This window comes from Rhineura floridana, chromosome 5 (assembly GCF_030035675.1).
Source record: "Rhineura floridana isolate rRhiFlo1 chromosome 5, rRhiFlo1.hap2, whole genome shotgun sequence".
In the NCBI taxonomy this organism is placed as follows: Eukaryota; Metazoa; Chordata; class Lepidosauria; order Squamata; family Rhineuridae; genus Rhineura; species Rhineura floridana.
In genome coordinates this window covers 88,963,691-88,980,521 of record NC_084484.1, presented here as the reverse complement: position 1 = coordinate 88,980,521, position 16,831 = coordinate 88,963,691, and the positions used below count along the sequence as shown (strand labels likewise).

The window sequence follows — 16,831 nt, the reverse complement described above, 5'->3', positions numbered from 1 at the left end:
GAGTATGCATAAAACCAATATTTCTGTTTTAAATTAACATGGTTTTTTATTTGTTGGCATACTTTCTTTTTAGAACATTAAACAACACTAAACATAATACAGGACAGATGCAGTTGTAATTCTGCATTCAGGATTTTACACAATTTCCCCCTATATCTATGCATCATCTGTATTGGGGTGGGAACCCTTTTCAGCCTACGAGGTCACATTCCCTCATGGGCAACCTTCCAGGGGCTGCATGCCAGAGATGGGTGGGGTCAGAAGCAAACGTGGTTGAAGATTACATTCTAGCCATGCCAAGTCAGAGATTTGTACACACACCTTTCTATGCTCCATTTAGGCAACCAAGAGGCATTACCACAGTTCAGGAACACATTCCAACCAGGCGAAAGCACACAAGGAGGACACAGAGCAGGGTTGATGAGAGCTCTGGCCTGGGGAAGGGTGTGGCCTAGCAAGAGACCTAAGGGCCAAACAGAGAGGGCTAGAGGGCCTGAGATTCACCACCCTTGATCTAAAGACTAGCAATTGACCTACTATTTCTGTACGTCTGCACACTTTCCATATATTTTGTAGCCTTCCAGTGCCTCTTTTGAGCAGTAACCAATTAGATAAGATTATGATCCAGCATCAAGTAGGAATTCTCATATAGTTTGTGTAGCTAGAGAGAATTATATGATTGTCCTATTTTTCATGCCCCCCCTTGTGCTTACTGAGAGCCTTTTAAAGAACTCAAAAGGTGAGATCTGCATCCCATGGAAAGCAGCCAGTCCAACAGGAAGGCTTGTTACCATCCGATTAGAGTTACCAGGTCTCTGGCTTTTGGGTGGAGTCTCTGGTTTTTGGGGGGCCCTCTGGCTCTCCGGCTAACATCCCTTAATCTCCGGACTCTCAGCTTCAATTTAAAAAATAAATTAAGTTTCTAGGTGGTCTGGTTCCCGAGATATACACCAAAATGTCAGCCCCCGCCCCCGCGACTGTTTAATTTATTTAACTGATACGACACTGAAGTTGTGATCGGGGGACTCTCCCCATCAGGAATAACAATACATTTATGCAGTCAAAATCATAAGGCTTCTGATATTATCATAAATACATAATGATGTCATAAAATCATAAAAAATAAGTAACTGGGGGTACCCATCCCAAACTCTGCTCTGGGACAGGACAAATCATATACCCCAGGAAAGGAGAGCGTGACCTCTACGAGATGCCACTGCATCCTGCCTGGCCCAGAGCTTCTGCTGGGCACAGGGCACGGAGGAGGGCATCTATGCAAAATCAAAGCAGACCAAAACATACAGGAAAAAATAAGTAACTGGGGGTGCCCACCCCAAAATCTGCTCTGGGACAGGACAAATAATATACTCCAGGAAAGGGGAGGGTGTCCTCTACGAGATGCCAGTGCATTCTGTCTGGTCCAGAGCTTCTGCTGGGCACTGGGCATGCACGGGTGCATCAATGCAAAATCAAAATGGACAAAAACACATAGAAAAAAATAAGTTACTGGGGGTACCCACCCCGAAATCTGCTCTGGGACAGCACAAATCATATACCCCAGGAAAGGGGAGGGTGTCCTCTATGAGAGTGTCCTCTATGATATGCCACTGTATTCTGCCTGGCCCAGAGCTTCTGCTGGGCGCAGGGGAAGGATGAGGGCATCTATGCAGACAGAAAGGGTAGAGAATCTTCTTACTCTTCCTCATTTCTCAGACCTCTTTCTAAAGTTGAAGGGTCAAAGCTGTAAAGAAGTTTGGAGCAGCCACATTAAAAGATAGCGCAGGGCATTCCAGGCAGGGGGTTGCCAACCCTGCTTGGATATGGATGTCTTTGCAGAGGATCCCTAGTCAAGCTTTACCAACAGCACAATCCAAACTATATCTACTCAGAATAAGTCCTGTTGAGTTCTATGGGGGCTTAGTCCCTTAGTACGTGTGTTTAGAATTGCAGCCTTCAGGGGCATCCATCTTTACTCCCGAATGCTCCCATCTAACATCTCCACAACACTAGGCCCCTTTCTTCCTACAGTGGCCTTCTAGTGACTGGCCTGGCCTGAAGGCACTTAAACCCTTCTTGCTGAAAGCAAGTAGGCTAGATTAAATGTTCCCTACCCAGGCTCCATCTTTTAGCTAAGATGTCTAGCTTAATTTCCAGTCAGATATTTTTTTTAATTGTATGCTCCAAGCAACTGTGATTGATGCTTAATGTATCATGCTTAATGACATCACTCGGGCCTGCCCCGTGACATCAACTGGGCCCACCCCGTGACATCACTCGGGCCCGCCCCTAAAATCTCAGGTTTTGGGATGCTTCTGTCCTGGCAACCCTACCTCCGATGTCTTTGACTGGATGGTTTATTTAAAGCGACATAGGGATAGTAATCTTCTAGGCTGAATGGTGGACTTTTTTTTGTTCTGTTTTGTTTACCTAGCTAAGTTGCCTAAGGCAAAGAGCCTAGGTGATGGTGTTACCTGGGTGCAAACAAAAATGCATCAGAGGACACTTTGAAATATAACAGGTTGGCTTGGGAGCGTTGCCTGATTAATTAGAATGCTATTTTTAATCAATATGCAAACATTTGTTTGAGTGCTTTGGATTTTGCTTTCATACAACGCACCAGTTTTTGTGTTTTTGAAGCCCAATTGTTAATAGTATTTTTTAACAAAGTATATCTCACAAACTAGAGATTTAGAGAACAGGATTACTTTTTACCCTCCATAATCTTTATCTTTAGCAGCTATAATATATTATTCATTTTCTGTATTAATTTAGGTGTTGTAGAAGGCTGTCAAGATCAAGAGTGTGAAGTGGTTTGGCATCCAAGTTTTTCTTCTCCAGTAACAGGAGAATTTGATTTGTGTGTGCATCAAGGAAAAACACTTAAACTGAAATGCTTTGCAAAGGTAATAGTGTACTCTTTTGCTATATGGCTAGTGCTTGTTCCAGTTTGCTATGGGAAAACCTGTCTCCCTGTGATTGAAGGGAAGAGCTGAGGCTCAGTGGGAGAGCACATGCTTTGTATGCTAAAGGTCGTAGATTGAATCCCTGGTGCCTCTAGGTAGGTCTGGGAAAGGCTCCAGCCTAAAACCCTGGAGAGTCACTGCCAGTCAGTGGAGACAGTTCTGAGCTAGTTGGAGCAATGGTTGTATTTGGTAGAAGACAGTTTCCTATGATCCTAACCCTTGTTCACAATGACAACTTAATCTGAACAAAAAAATAAAAAATTATACTTCAGCAGAATTAACCACTGATTGTTAAACTAAAACAGTCTATAGTGTAGGTATAAGGTAAAATTCCCAATGACAGAAACAGAGTAGATTCCTTGATTTTAGTAACATGCGACAGGTGATTAAACATCAGGATTGCATTGAAAGGTGGGTAAAGGGGTTGTACTATATTAATTAAAGCAAGAAAAAATTAGGATATCAGTGGGGTTTCCTGTTTTCTTGTCATACTTTTCTACTTAAGTATCTATTAGTTGATAAATGTCAAGCATATTTTGCTGGGCTTCTAATACGAATTTAGTGGTCTCATACATTCACTGTCAAATAAAGTTAAATGGATGTTTTTGTTTTTATAATGGAGTTGGGTGTTTTATTCAAATGTATCAAGAAGATAAATTTTAACTTCCTTTTCATTTTATATTTATAGTCTATTTGTGGGCATGCTCTGTGAAGTCAAAAGAGAATCTGAATCTGTGCTGGAACATGTGCATTGATGTTAATACATTATTATTATTGTTATTATTATTATTATTTGTTGTTGTTGTTGTTATGGTTTTCTTTCTCAATACTAGCTTGGCACCACCAGTGTTCAGTTTAAGGAGCAAAGGATCACCTTTAATCATGCTCCTCTGCATTTAACTACCTGCAAGACAGCCATTCTTCAAAACTTGGGGCACAACCATGCATACTTCCAGGTGAGGCATACCCAAGGTGGGTAGCATTGTGCATACCGCTGTGTGACCCTTAAAGCCCCAAATGTATTGCAGTTAGAGTGCTAAAAGTGTAGTCTTTTTCAAGCCACCCTCCAACATGGCATAAGAGAGGGGGAAATGGGCAGGCACTTTCCCTCGTACTTGAAAAGGACATGGCAAATCACTAGCAAATCACTGAACTTGAAACCTGAAAGTGGGACTTCGGACGCACTAACCATCTGGTCAGCAGCACCCCTGGAGAGGTTAATGTAAAGCAAGGAGCTCTGGCCCTAAATCATGGAGTGATGAGACCTTTCAGAGGTAGACAGAGACTGTCCTAGGAAAGGAAGCACTCCTGATAGTGTTCAAGCTCCTTCCAGGGAGCTTACAGGGATTCCAAGTTAATATGCTTAATTTAACTACTGCAGGCAATTCTAGAAGACATAGTAGGGAGCAATTAACATACCCCTGCATTACAGACAGGTTGTCCCAGTGTTCTATGTACCTTTAAAGACAGTTTGAAAGCTACAATTGGTACAAAATGAGACCACCAGAATGCCAATAGGAGCAAGATGATAAGAGCAAAATATATCAATCCTACGCCAATTATGTTGGTTACTAATTTGTTTCAGGGCTCTATTTAAATTAATGGTTTTAACCTTTTTATTAAAAAAAAACGGTTTGTAGCCCATTTAGGGCATTTTAAGAGATTAACCCCGATTTACCTGCCTGAGCCTTATGATTGGCATCCAAGACCCTGCTGTCTGACTTCTCAGTAGCAGATTGTTGGTTCTTGGGTTCCAGGGAGAATGCATTTTTGACTGGTGGCAGTGCAGCTGTGTAAATTCTCTCTGGTAAAGAAAAATCTGAAAAGATTTCTTTTCCTGTTTTTAGATGTTTTATTCCAGAAGGCTTTTTATCATTATTCTGTTATTTTAATTAAATCATTTGTTTTATTCTTATTTTAATGCTAGTGTGTTTCGAATGTGATATATTTTTCATCAGTGTTCATTGTTGATTTCTTTGAAAAATTTGTCAGGAAGGCAAAGAATAGGTATGATTATTTCTCTCCAGAAGAAGTCCTATAACTTAGATTTTATAGCACTTGTTTTTATTGGCAGGTTCTTGATGCCAATCCTCTTCCTGGAATGATTATCTCTCCTTTTCAAGGTGTAGTACCTGTGGGAGGCCGCACTGAAATCAACATCTACTTCAGACCCAATGCATTAATGAAATTTGATAGCAGAGTTGAGGTATTAACATTTTGAATAGCAATCAAAAACATACACTTAGCTGTTAAAAATACCTATCTTTTAATATGGTAATACTTTTGAGGAAAACACATGTGAATCCTATGATAATGATTGGCTGAGCATCTGTGATGCAATGAAATATTAAACAATTTTATATCTGCTGAGGTCATAGAATGGTCAACAATAGAATTTTTGGAAAAGTTCAGCTTCTGTGATGGTGATTAAAGGAATGGTTTGTCTGGAAAAAACTTTCAAAATAGGGATGGGAAAAATATGGATTATGGAAAGTGAGTGGGAGAAGGTCTCAAAAGGCAGACAGCCCACAGGAAGGGGTGGTTTAAGAAAGGCGGGAGAGTAGTAACTGAACTAAAAAGAAAAAATGGAATATCAAGAAACCATGATGGGAGAACACAGCTGGTGAAATCCTTCTCAGACAGTGAGATCCCAGAGATAGGAGGAAGTGTGTTATGCTTCATGAATTGATTTGAATCTAGCAGTTTAATCCCCCAGGAAGAGAGACATCACCTGAACTCAGTTGTTCCAGGCAAAGGGGTGTTTTACACCAGGGAGAGAGACTGAAAGGTGAAAGCATATTTTTCCACTGCCCACTCCTCATATTTTAATCATAGAATCATAGAATAGTAGAATTGGAAGGGGCCTGTAAGGCCATCAAGTCCAATCCCCTGCTCAATGCAGAAATCCAAATCAAAGCATTCCCGACAGATGGCTGTCCAGCTGCCTCTTGAATGCCTCCAGTGTCGGAGAGCCCATGACCTCTCTAGGTAATTGGTTCCATTGTTGTATGGCTCTAACAGTTAGGAAGTTTTTCCTGATGTCCAGTCAAAATCTGGCTTCCTGCAACTTGAGCCCATTATTCCGTGTCCTGCACTCTGGGACGATCGAGAAGAGATCCTGGCCCTCCAATATGTGACAACCTTTCATGTACTTGAAGAATGCTATCATATCTCCCCTCAGTCTTCTCTTCTCCAGACTAAACATGGCCAGTTCTTTCAGTCTCTCATCATAGGGCTTTGTTTCCAGTCCCCTAATCATCCTTGTTGCCCTCCTCTGAACCTGTTCCAGTTTGTCTGCATCCTTCTTGAAGTGCGGAGACCAGAACTGGATGCAGTATTCAAGATGAGGCCTAACCAGTGCTGAATAGAGGGGAACTAGTACTTCACGCAATTTGGAAACTATACTTCTGTTAATGCAGCCTGATATAGCATTTGCCTTTTTTGCAGCCACATCACACTGTTGGCTCATATTCAGCTTGTGATCAACGACAATTCCAAGATCCTTCTCACATGTTGTATTGCTGAGCCAAGTATCCCCCATCTTATAACTGTGCATTTGGTTTCTTTTTCCTAAGTGTAAAATTTTGCATTTATCCCTGCTGAATTTCATTCATGATCAAGGGAATCAGGAGTGATACCTGAGATGTATATTTTTAAGACCCACATTATTCTTTATGATGTTGTGATTTTAAGTTATTTTTAATGATGTATTTGTAACCCACCTTGGGACTTTAGGGCAAAGAGTAGGTTGTTGTTAATAATCTGCACTGTTCACCATTTTTTTTAAAAAAAATATATCATGCTTTTTCTGACTCAACAACAGGATATAATGAGATTGAGATTGGACTAAATAGGTTTTGAGCCCTCCCCCAAGTAAACTCTGTGATTCTGGTTATAAAAAAAGACAAGTTTAGCATGACATGCTCCCTTTTTTGGGGATAATGGCCTTTGCATAGCTAGATATGGCCAGATATTGGTGATATGTTGTCACAGAAATTAAATAGTTGCTGATCCTTGTAGAAGGGGGCATATCTTTCTTGACCCTTCCCCTGGTTGGAGATGATGTCATTAAGGTTTCTGTGTCTGAAAGAGAATAAAAGACTTGTAGTCTTGGAACAGAGTCTGAGAGATACACAGAGACCTGACTTGCTTTCTTTAAGAATCCAATGCATTGGGAGCTCCATTAGAAACCTAATGGGGAAGCAGAATCTGTTGGAGTGTTAATGCTGTGAACATCTTATACATAGTCTTTATGTATGCATAAATAAAACCTTATATCGCAGAAATGACACCAGTCTCTAGTGACCTTCATTCCAAGGAAACCATATTCAAGGTTCACATACTGCGACCCCTGAAATCTCTCTCTAATTGGAGTTTGGGATGTGTGTAATAACAATATTAGGGGTAGTAGTCAACATAGCACTAGGGCAATTGTTCGGTCAGTGCAAGGATTTCTTGTTGCGCAGTGGAACAATCTTCCCCTCGAGAAGATTGCGCCTGCTAAATCTGTTCTGGGGTTCAGAGTACATTTGGGGACAGTGCTGGGTATGTGCAGGGAGAGGAGGGGGAGGAGGGGGAACCCCCATTGCGCTAGTGTTAACTAGTGTGAGCGAAAAAAAATTAAACACCACCCTAAGTGACTAATAAATAAATAAATGTCAAATATGCATAAAATATGTTTTTGAAGCATCCTCCTTATTGAGGTCAGACTGTCCCCCACATGATATGAATTCAGATAGTAGCTCAAAATGTATTTGTTCCAACAGACCTTTCGAGCATAAGAGTGACATCATTTGTATTTATATAATTTAATGCTGATTTGTCTGATGTATTTGTACTGTGCTTTTACTTTGTTTTTATTCTGTACCTCCGTTAGCTATCCTGAGTTCACATCAGAGGACGGGTGGGATATAACAATAACAACAACAATAACAACAACAACAACAACAACTGAATTAATCAACATAAAACCAGCAGAACAGACAAGTAGCATTTCAGCTCCATTTCAGCTACCATGAATGGAAGGTTGGGGGATGGGGGAGAAGCTGATTTTTGCCAAATACTTTTGTCACCCCTGCACTCCCTGCAAATGTGCCTCAACCTCCAGAAGTGTGTGGGACATGTTGAAAGGTTACAGGGGACCTAATTTGGTCTGTGAGGCCATTTCCCCCCAGCCATGCCCACCTGTCCCACATGTGATGTCATATGACATCAGGTGTTGGGCAGTTAAAGCTGTTGGTACAAAGAACACTTGGGAGTTTTAAAGTGCTATCTCAATTGTTCCTTGGTAAGCAGGGCTTTTGTGTTTGGTACCAAATGCAACCCCCCACTGAGATTGGTTCCTCTCAGGAGCTTCTAATGAGAGCCATCAAGTGTTGCTGATCTGTGCTGAAAGCAGCTTAGTGTTAGTGTCAGTGCCAGTCAGCTGATCGGTGGTGCCTTCAAGGCCTGTTTGCATTAGCTCGGATCTTTCCTTGCAGCACGACTTAAGTTCAAGCTGCGCTGCAAAGGAAAAAATGGTTCACATAATGTCATTATGACATTTAAGTAGGATAGCATACTTAAACGGATTTGGGGACAAATGACATCCCCTTCAGAAACAAACAAACAAGCTCCTCTTAGTCATTCTATTATGCATGCTCAGGTCCTTATTCCATTGTGAATATGGATGATGTTTGATGTGGCCTAGTTAATCTGTTCTCACTGTTCATGAACAACTGCATTCAAGTAGCCTCTAACATATTTGTCAAAGGGTAAATGCTTTCAGATAATATAAGGTAGATTAAAAGGAGTTGTTTGTATAGCTGGGGGTAGTTAATGCATACAACTTTCTTGGGAATCCTAGGGCTGAATTTATAGTTGCTTAATAATCACACAGCAATATGCAATTGAAAAAAAAATAGAGCAAACTTAATTGCCTGACTACTGTGTTACCAGCAACTGGTGTGGATGTTAATGCAGATGGCTAGCCTGTACAAATAACTGTAGATGCAAGTAGCTTGTTCTGTAATCAGTGTAAAGATGGAAGATGAGTTCATGGCAAATGGTCTAGTTATAATGTAATCAGTTATTTCTGTTAGGTCCAAACCCAACACGCAAACCGTCACTGTCTACTCAGCTCACATCCACCCGGGAAGGTGCAGAGTTGAGAGCAAGAATCTATTGCCAGAGGCCAGGAACTAACACACAATACTACCTTTGCAAAGGGGTCCCAAGACCTGCGAGCGAATTGCCTTTCAGAAGTGGGAACCCCGTTTATTGAAATACAGTAGATTATATAGATTCCCCAGTGGTTACAAAAATGGGGAGCAGACGTCATAAAGAATAGAAAACATTGCTAGACATAGTAATATCTAAGATATGGAAAAAGGGGTGCTTAGGATAACAAAAGCCAGGAACATCTTGCTTCTTTTAGACATGGGCTTGCATAGTTTCTACGACCCTGAGATAAGCACTCAGAGTCAGAGGAACAAAGGATAGATAGGAGCAGGGGAGTTTCGGTTACAAGTGGGATCATTAAACTAAGAATACACTCAGGTTACATTTCTACATTTGTAAGCGTATGTGTGTCAAGGTCTACAACCATGTAAATGAAGCATAGGCATTCTTTTGTGATACAGTTGGTAACATCATATAAGGCATTGAGTATAGATATGCAGAAGGAAATGGGAGGGGAGCACATTTCCAGTTCAATCAGGCTTTTATTCACTTAGCCACTGGAATGTTTGGGGTCAGGTCATCGGGAAATAAACTGATATCTACTTTATATCAAGTCAGTAATATTTCCATACCCAACATTTCTATAGGTAACCTGCTTGCAGAAACATATGCAGCAGCGACAAATGAGATGGGTTGGGAATTTCTATATTAGGTATAGTGATTATTTGTTTCCTATGTTAAATATATACTACCCACTATGAGAAGATTTGTTCCATGTTGCATACATTTTGCAATGAACATATTTTTCTGTAAATATTGTGCCATAAAAATGTTGTGATAAACACTACATCTACAACCTTATTAATGTTTTATAGTGGTTCCGATCCTATCTCCAGGGTCGTTTCAGAGAATAGCATTGGGTGATTATCTTTTGGCCCCCTGGCAGTTGTGCTATGGGGTGCTGCAGGGTACCATCTTGTCCCCAATGCTGTTTAACATCTATATGAAGCTCTTGGGAGCAGTCATCAGGAAATTTGGGGCAAGGTGTCAGCAGTATGCTCGCGATACCCAGCTCTATTTCTCTGTAACATCTGAATCAGGAGAGGCCGTGCAAGCCCTGGACTGCTGCCTGGACTTGGTGGTGGGCTGGATGAGGGCCAATAAACTGAGTCTGAATCCTAGCAAGACGGAGGAGCTGAGGGTTGGTGGTTCCTGAGTTCAGATAATTGGTCAGTTGCCTACTTTGGATGGGGTCGTAAAGAGCAGGTCTGTTGTTTGGGGGTGCTCCTGGATCCATCTTTGTCGCTAGAGGCACATGTGACCTCAGTGGCTAGGAGTGCCTTTTACTAGCTTCAGCTGGTAAGACAGCTGCGGCCATTTTTGGACTTGGATAGTCTGACCATTGTTATCCATGTACTGGTAACCTACAGGCTGGATGACTGTAATGTGCTCTATGTGGGGCTGCCCTTGAGGTTGGTCCGGAAGCTGCAGCTAGTGCAAAATGCGGTGGCGAGACTGCTCAGTGGGGTAGGGTATTGGCAACATGTCACCCCACTGCTGAAAGGACTGCACTGGCTACCTATTTGCTACCGGGCCAAGTTCAAGGTTCTAAGTTTGGTGTACAAAGCCCTACTACACGGCTTGGACCAGGATACCTGAAAGACCATCTTCTCACTTATATACCCAGTCGATCACTGCGCTGTGCAGGTGAGGGCCTCCTGCAGATACCATCTTATCAGGAGGTCCATTCTGCACAACATAGGAAACGGACCTTTAGTGTGGTGGTACCTACTCTGTGGAATTCCCTCCCCTTAAATATTAGACAGGTACCATCTCTGTTATCTTTTTGGTGCCTATTGAAGACCTTCCTCTTTCAACAAGCTTTTAAGTTGAGACCTATCCCAGTCTGCATCTGTGTCGGAATTGCTTTTTAATATGTTTGTAAACCTTTTTTTTTTTTAAAAAAAACACCAACCAATATGATTTAACCTTTTTCTCTTTTTTCTTTTTTAAGATGTCTTCAAAGCTTTTAAAAAATGTTTTTAAAGATGTTTAGTGTTAATGTATTTTTAGTCTGTTTTTATGATGTTTTAAAGTGTTTTTAGTGCTTTTGTTTGCCTGCCTGGGCTCCTGCTGGGAGGAAGGGTGGTGTAGAAATAAATAAAATTAAGCTGATTTAGGCTGATTCAATACCATGGGTTTGAAACGGTTTCTGAATTATACCATTTTGTGAATTGTTACAGATAATATTTTAACTGTTAATGTGTAAAAATACTTTTGTATTGAGAATCCATTCCCAGCAAATTCTGTGCTTGGAATTTCTATTGGCTCTCCTTAAGACTGGATATTTTTGTCAGATACTTCTGGTGTTACCATAATTAAAATGGGCATTTTTTGCAAACCTAAGTTCTTTTTGTACTTGTACTGACTTCTTCATTGTTATTTGTTTATTTTAGGCCATATTCTCAACTAGTATTACATAAAAAATATACATTCTGACAAATCTAGCTTCAACAATGGCTACACTCTTTGATACCTTAGCTATTAAGCAATCACATATAAATATGCACTACATCAGATCAATGTCATGTGTTGCATTACAGAAAACAATATTTGCAGTGCTTTATATACAACAGAGCAGGGAACGTCCACATTAGAAAGACTGTTTTGCATGGTGATATACTGGAAAAACTTATCAGTTTTCTTTTTCCCATTAATTAGGTAGCTGTACGACATGCAAAATATTTGGAACTAAGGATTGGTGGATCTGTAGATGTTCCTGACATAGATATCAGTATGGTAAATGTGTGACATTCTTTATTGGCCTTATTGTAGATGTATTATGTATACAGTACTAGATATTGTATATATTTTTGTATACCTGAACTAAAGCACCATCCAGAAGAAGCTGCACTCTTTTCTTAGCCCCATTCATTTTAATGGGGGAGATGTAAGCATTGGCTTAAATGTATTTAGGCTGGATTGTGTGCTTATGTTATGTGTTTAGAGGATGAAAACAAATAATGTTTGAGTTGTGTGTTTATACTAAAATATTGTATTGCTTACAAAAACACGTGTAGGGCTGCTGGCAAACCAAGCTTGTGCCTGTAAAAGTCTTCTTCAAAGGATATGCAAACTTTTGAAAGTCCCCCGATTCTTCTACAGCTCAGATTAAATCTAAGACTGAAAATAATTTGGGGGCTTCCTCTGTAGTCCAAAATGTTCCCCACTACCTGACAGATCCAAACCCGTCATCCCAACCCCACCATCTCTTCTGTGCATTGAGACTACACAGCTTTTTGCCTGTGTAGCTAACCCTGTACATTCAACTGGTAGCATTTCAAAGAGTGCTACCTTAATTCCTAACTTTCAGCCTTGTACCTAGCAACCTAAATTTCACTTCCAGGACCTTACATTTACATTTCCCCACATAATTAATGTCAATATGCACCATAACCACCGACTCCCCATCACTATCTACCAGGCTATCTAGTGCTTACTGATGGGCAGTAGTGTAGTGGCAAATTCAGAAGTGTAGGGTCCCTTCATGTTAGTCACAGCCATGCCCCCTTCCACCTTTTTTACTGCTGGGTTGAGAATGACATCCTTAATGCCTTGTCCCAGAAGAACAGACATCCCTAGGAGCTATCAGCATGAAAAGGGAGAGTGTTAGCTACTGAGAAGAGACTTCTCAGTTGCTGACTCACCTCCTTTCACTCTGGCTCCAGTCAGCATGAAAGGACAAGGAAGCATGTTAGAAGTGTCTTCTCAGTGGCTAACATACTCCCCTTTTATGCTTATTGGCTCATAGGACACTGGAGACATAGGGACCCTGCTCCCCCAAAAGTAAGGGGTCTAAGACCCTCCAAAACCCTGAACTATTACACTCCTGATGATGGGCTGGTGGGACTTATGGGAACAGTGGTATAAGAAACAAAGATTACTCGTTGGGAATGGATTTGTGTAATGAACAGAAAATGGCAGTGGCGGTCTAACGAGAAATGGTGAAGGAGGAAGAATGATAGTGGAAATCCAACAGATGATAAGTGGCTCAACACCAGAGAGTAAAAGTAAACAACAAGGGAAGTGGAGACGCTTATAGGGGTAGAATGGGAGCATAGCAAGGAGATTTTTTTTAAAGGCTAACAAACAAGTTGACAACAAACTAGGAAAGACCAAAACACAGAAAAAACATAAATACAGACCCAAACCAGGTAGGAGGCAAGCAGAGAGTGCACAAACTAACTAGCTTTGGTGAAGGCAGAAAAAAACTGATCCCAATCTGCAAGGGGAAACCAGAAGATCCTGCAAAATCAATTGGTGTCATTCTGCCTTTAACCACAAGGTGGCAGTCACATCCCACCTGAGTTCACCTTACATGCACAGGAGAAAAATCTAGTATCTCTTGTCCCACAATGCTCTGGGGAGAGAAAGGAAAAAGAAAAATATGTAGCTGGGAACAAACAATGGCAAAGTATCTTTGCTAAGTTTCCAAAAGTGGAGAGAGGAGAACTAAAAGAAGAAAAGGAAGTGGGGGAGAAATACCATGATATGGGTACAGAGGTTGTGAAAATTTGTTTTTACTGTGATAATTTTTCTTTAAAGAAATATTTATTTCATTTCTATCTAGCCTTTCTCCTATAGGGATACTCAATTAATACCTATAGGGTTCTTAGGTGGTTTGCCATTCAGGTGCAAACTCAGACCTGCTCAGCTTCAGCAAGGTTGCCACATTACATACTTTAAGAAAATGTTTGGGAATGGGTACTTTAGTTTGTAAACCAGATAAAGAAGGCTGTTTACCAAGAGTTTGTTTTAAGGCCATAAAGTGAGTTGAATTCAGAACAGAGTGTGGTCTTATAGCAATAACATTGGTTTAACAGCATAAATGTTCCAAACAAGCATCTTGATGCTGAGGTTGCTTCTTCATTTAAAACTGCTGGGCACATTAGGCAGTGAATGGAGTAACAAACCACTATCCTGTGTACTTTTTTAAACATTTGGTTGCTCGGCCCCACATTACTTCTTCAATATGGCTGTTAGCAGATCTAGTTGCTTACCTTTGTCCTTGGTCATTCTAGTGTTTTCTTCTTCTTTTTAAAGCACTCCTTTAATTTTCCTGGTGTTTATGTTGGCTCTACTCAAGAAATTCCATTCATTATTGAGAACAAAGGAAAAACACGGGCCAAGGTCACAATGGATTTATCAAGACATGAAGATTTTACACTGCGTTTTGCTCTTCAGCCAGGTATTGTTTCAGAACTGTTATCTACTAGGGAAGTTTGTTTGGTAAAAGAAGGAAAGGCCTAAGTGCTTCTACAACAAACATCGCAATTTTAAAGAAAGGAAACCTTAAGTAGTTGCTTCATGAAAGAAACCAATTGAAAAAGGGTTCTTCAGTATCTTATAGACATACATTTATATATTTATTTCATTTATACGCTGCCTTTCTTTCATCAAGGAACTGAAGGTGGCATACCTGTGGTTCCCAGGCAGTCTCCCATCCAGGCACTGATCAGACCCAGACCTGCTTAGCTTCAGCAAGATGGTGGCCTCATGTGCCTTCAGAGCATAGCATGAATCCTAAAGCTCTTTACATGAAAATCCATGCCAACCAGCAGTAATCCTGCCCATGCATTTCTGACTATCAGTAAAGTATGCAGATTTTCCCATGGGTTAGTTGTAAAAATATGGCTAAAATAATGCTAGCAGCTGGTCTCTGGGCTTAAATGCTATCAGTAGGTTTGTACAATATACTGGAGAAAATGTGATAGTGGGTTAAAGTACAATGGACCATTTTAAGAGTTCAAGATGCATTCCACTGCTGTTTTTACTAGAATCAACTAGCCTCCAACATATATTTTAACTCCAAACATGGTTGGATCAGACTATTGTCATATGTGGTTGAACCACTGATGTTAAGTCAGTCTGTTAACTGTGGGCTCATCACATTTATTTATTTAAGATTATCCATGATTATTGGGAATTGGACCTATCTGCAAGGGTTGTTCCCCATTCAGGAAGTTCCTGAGGGAAGAGTGGTTGCTGATGTCATCACAACACATTTATACTCATTTCATAATCTGTCCCCACCAGCCTCCCAAAAATGCCTACTGAAGTGAAATTCATTTCAAAGTGGTGCTCAGACCATTTTTAATTGGGATGGATCCCAGATGTAAGCATGAATAATGGCGATGGCAGAAGCTGACTTCCCTGCTCACTCCTTCCCATGGCAGGCCCCTATGCCACAGTCCATTCATTCAGCAGAGTCTACTGGCCCTAACCCTTGGTAGGGGAACTGCCACAGGAGAAGGGGCCAATGAACATCAGCTTCCACTAACCCTATTACATGTGCTCAATGCTGGATACAACCCAGAGTTGACTTTTGCAACCACAGGAAGCAACATGGTATAGGAAGCTGCCTTTTACTGAGTCAGACCATTGGTCTGTCTAGCTCAGTATTGTCTGCACTGATCCTCAGTGGTTCTCCAGGGTTTCAGATGGGGGTCTCTCCCAGTCCTACCTGGAGATGCCAGGGATTGAACCTGGAACCTTCTGCATGCAAAGCAGATGCTATAGCACTGAGCTACAGCCCCATCCCATTTTTGGCTTGTACTTGATATGGAAATCAACCCACTTAACTTGATTATTTGGTGAATTATTTGGCTTGACCTCCCTCTCTGATACTTTTCTAAACTGAGAGTCACTACATGTCTCCATTACATAATTTGAACCAGGATATGTGGACTTCTACTATAGAAACTTTGTGAAATAACTATACCATCAATTCACCATGTGGCAAAGTTAACTTGGATTGTTTATTCCATGTCAGAAATGAGTCAACCACAATTGTATCATACCATCCTCATTTTTGCCTGAAAACTGTTAGCCAGAAACCATGGTAAGCATAGCTGGCCATTAGCAACTTTTAAAAAAATCCCTACTGCTGTTACAGAGAGATATAGTGTTGTTTGTATCTTTGATATTTTCAGTGAACTTTGGAGCATTTTAAATTCAGCTTATGTCAAGATCACTTAAGATTGTTTACTTTTGTCTTTGCCTATAAGCATCACTGCTGTTTATACACCACTGGGAATATTTTTGTTCTGCTGTTGATGGCTGAGATAGAATTGTGATAGTTGAGGAAGAAGATTGTTAACACATAAAAATACTGTTAGCTGTTTCCAAAATTGTTTTGAGCAATGCCTTCTGTATTCTACGAGAGTCTTTAAAACTCTCTAAAGCCTCTCAAATGTTTTGGAAGGTACACCTCACTTAGTTTAATAGACTGTAAACTTCCTGATATGTTTAGGACAGGAGCATCCAGATTTCAGGTGTAAGATTCAGACACTTGTTCTTCTCTGTGTATGTCTCTTCCTTATCACTTTTGGATTGATGCATATAACCGGTATTCCAAAAAGACTAAAAATGGGACATAGTCAGTTTTGGGGATAGTTTTCTACCCAATGCAACTGCTAATGTAGTGTAAACTTTTCGTGTTTTACACTGCCTTTCATATTTTCTATGAAAGTGTGGTTCACAAATATTTAAATAAAACTAAATATATAGATGGGGTAGTATTAAACTGACATATATAGTTTTATGTGGCATTTTTCTACCCCTAGTGAATTCAAATATGTTTGGGGTTGGTAAAATCTTCCAAAACAGTGCCATGTGTATTGTGTCAAAAGAAACATATTTTCTGCTTT

The 16,831-nt window shown here is 40.6% G+C and overlaps 1 protein-coding gene across 1 annotated transcript in view; it reads left to right on the top strand.

Moving 5' to 3' along the window:
• The window catches only part of LOC133386076 (cilia- and flagella-associated protein 47-like), a 70,341-nt gene that overhangs the window by 47,213 nt on the left and 6,297 nt on the right, over positions 1 to 16,831 (top strand). The window contains exons 16-20 of the mRNA XM_061629700.1: positions 2,773 to 2,903; positions 3,797 to 3,919; positions 5,038 to 5,169; positions 11,844 to 11,921; positions 14,226 to 14,370. Coding sequence (XP_061485684.1) covers positions 2,773 to 2,903; positions 3,797 to 3,919; positions 5,038 to 5,169; positions 11,844 to 11,921; positions 14,226 to 14,370 — 609 coding nt within the window. The remainder of the gene's footprint in view (positions 1 to 2,772; positions 2,904 to 3,796; positions 3,920 to 5,037; positions 5,170 to 11,843; positions 11,922 to 14,225; positions 14,371 to 16,831) is intronic.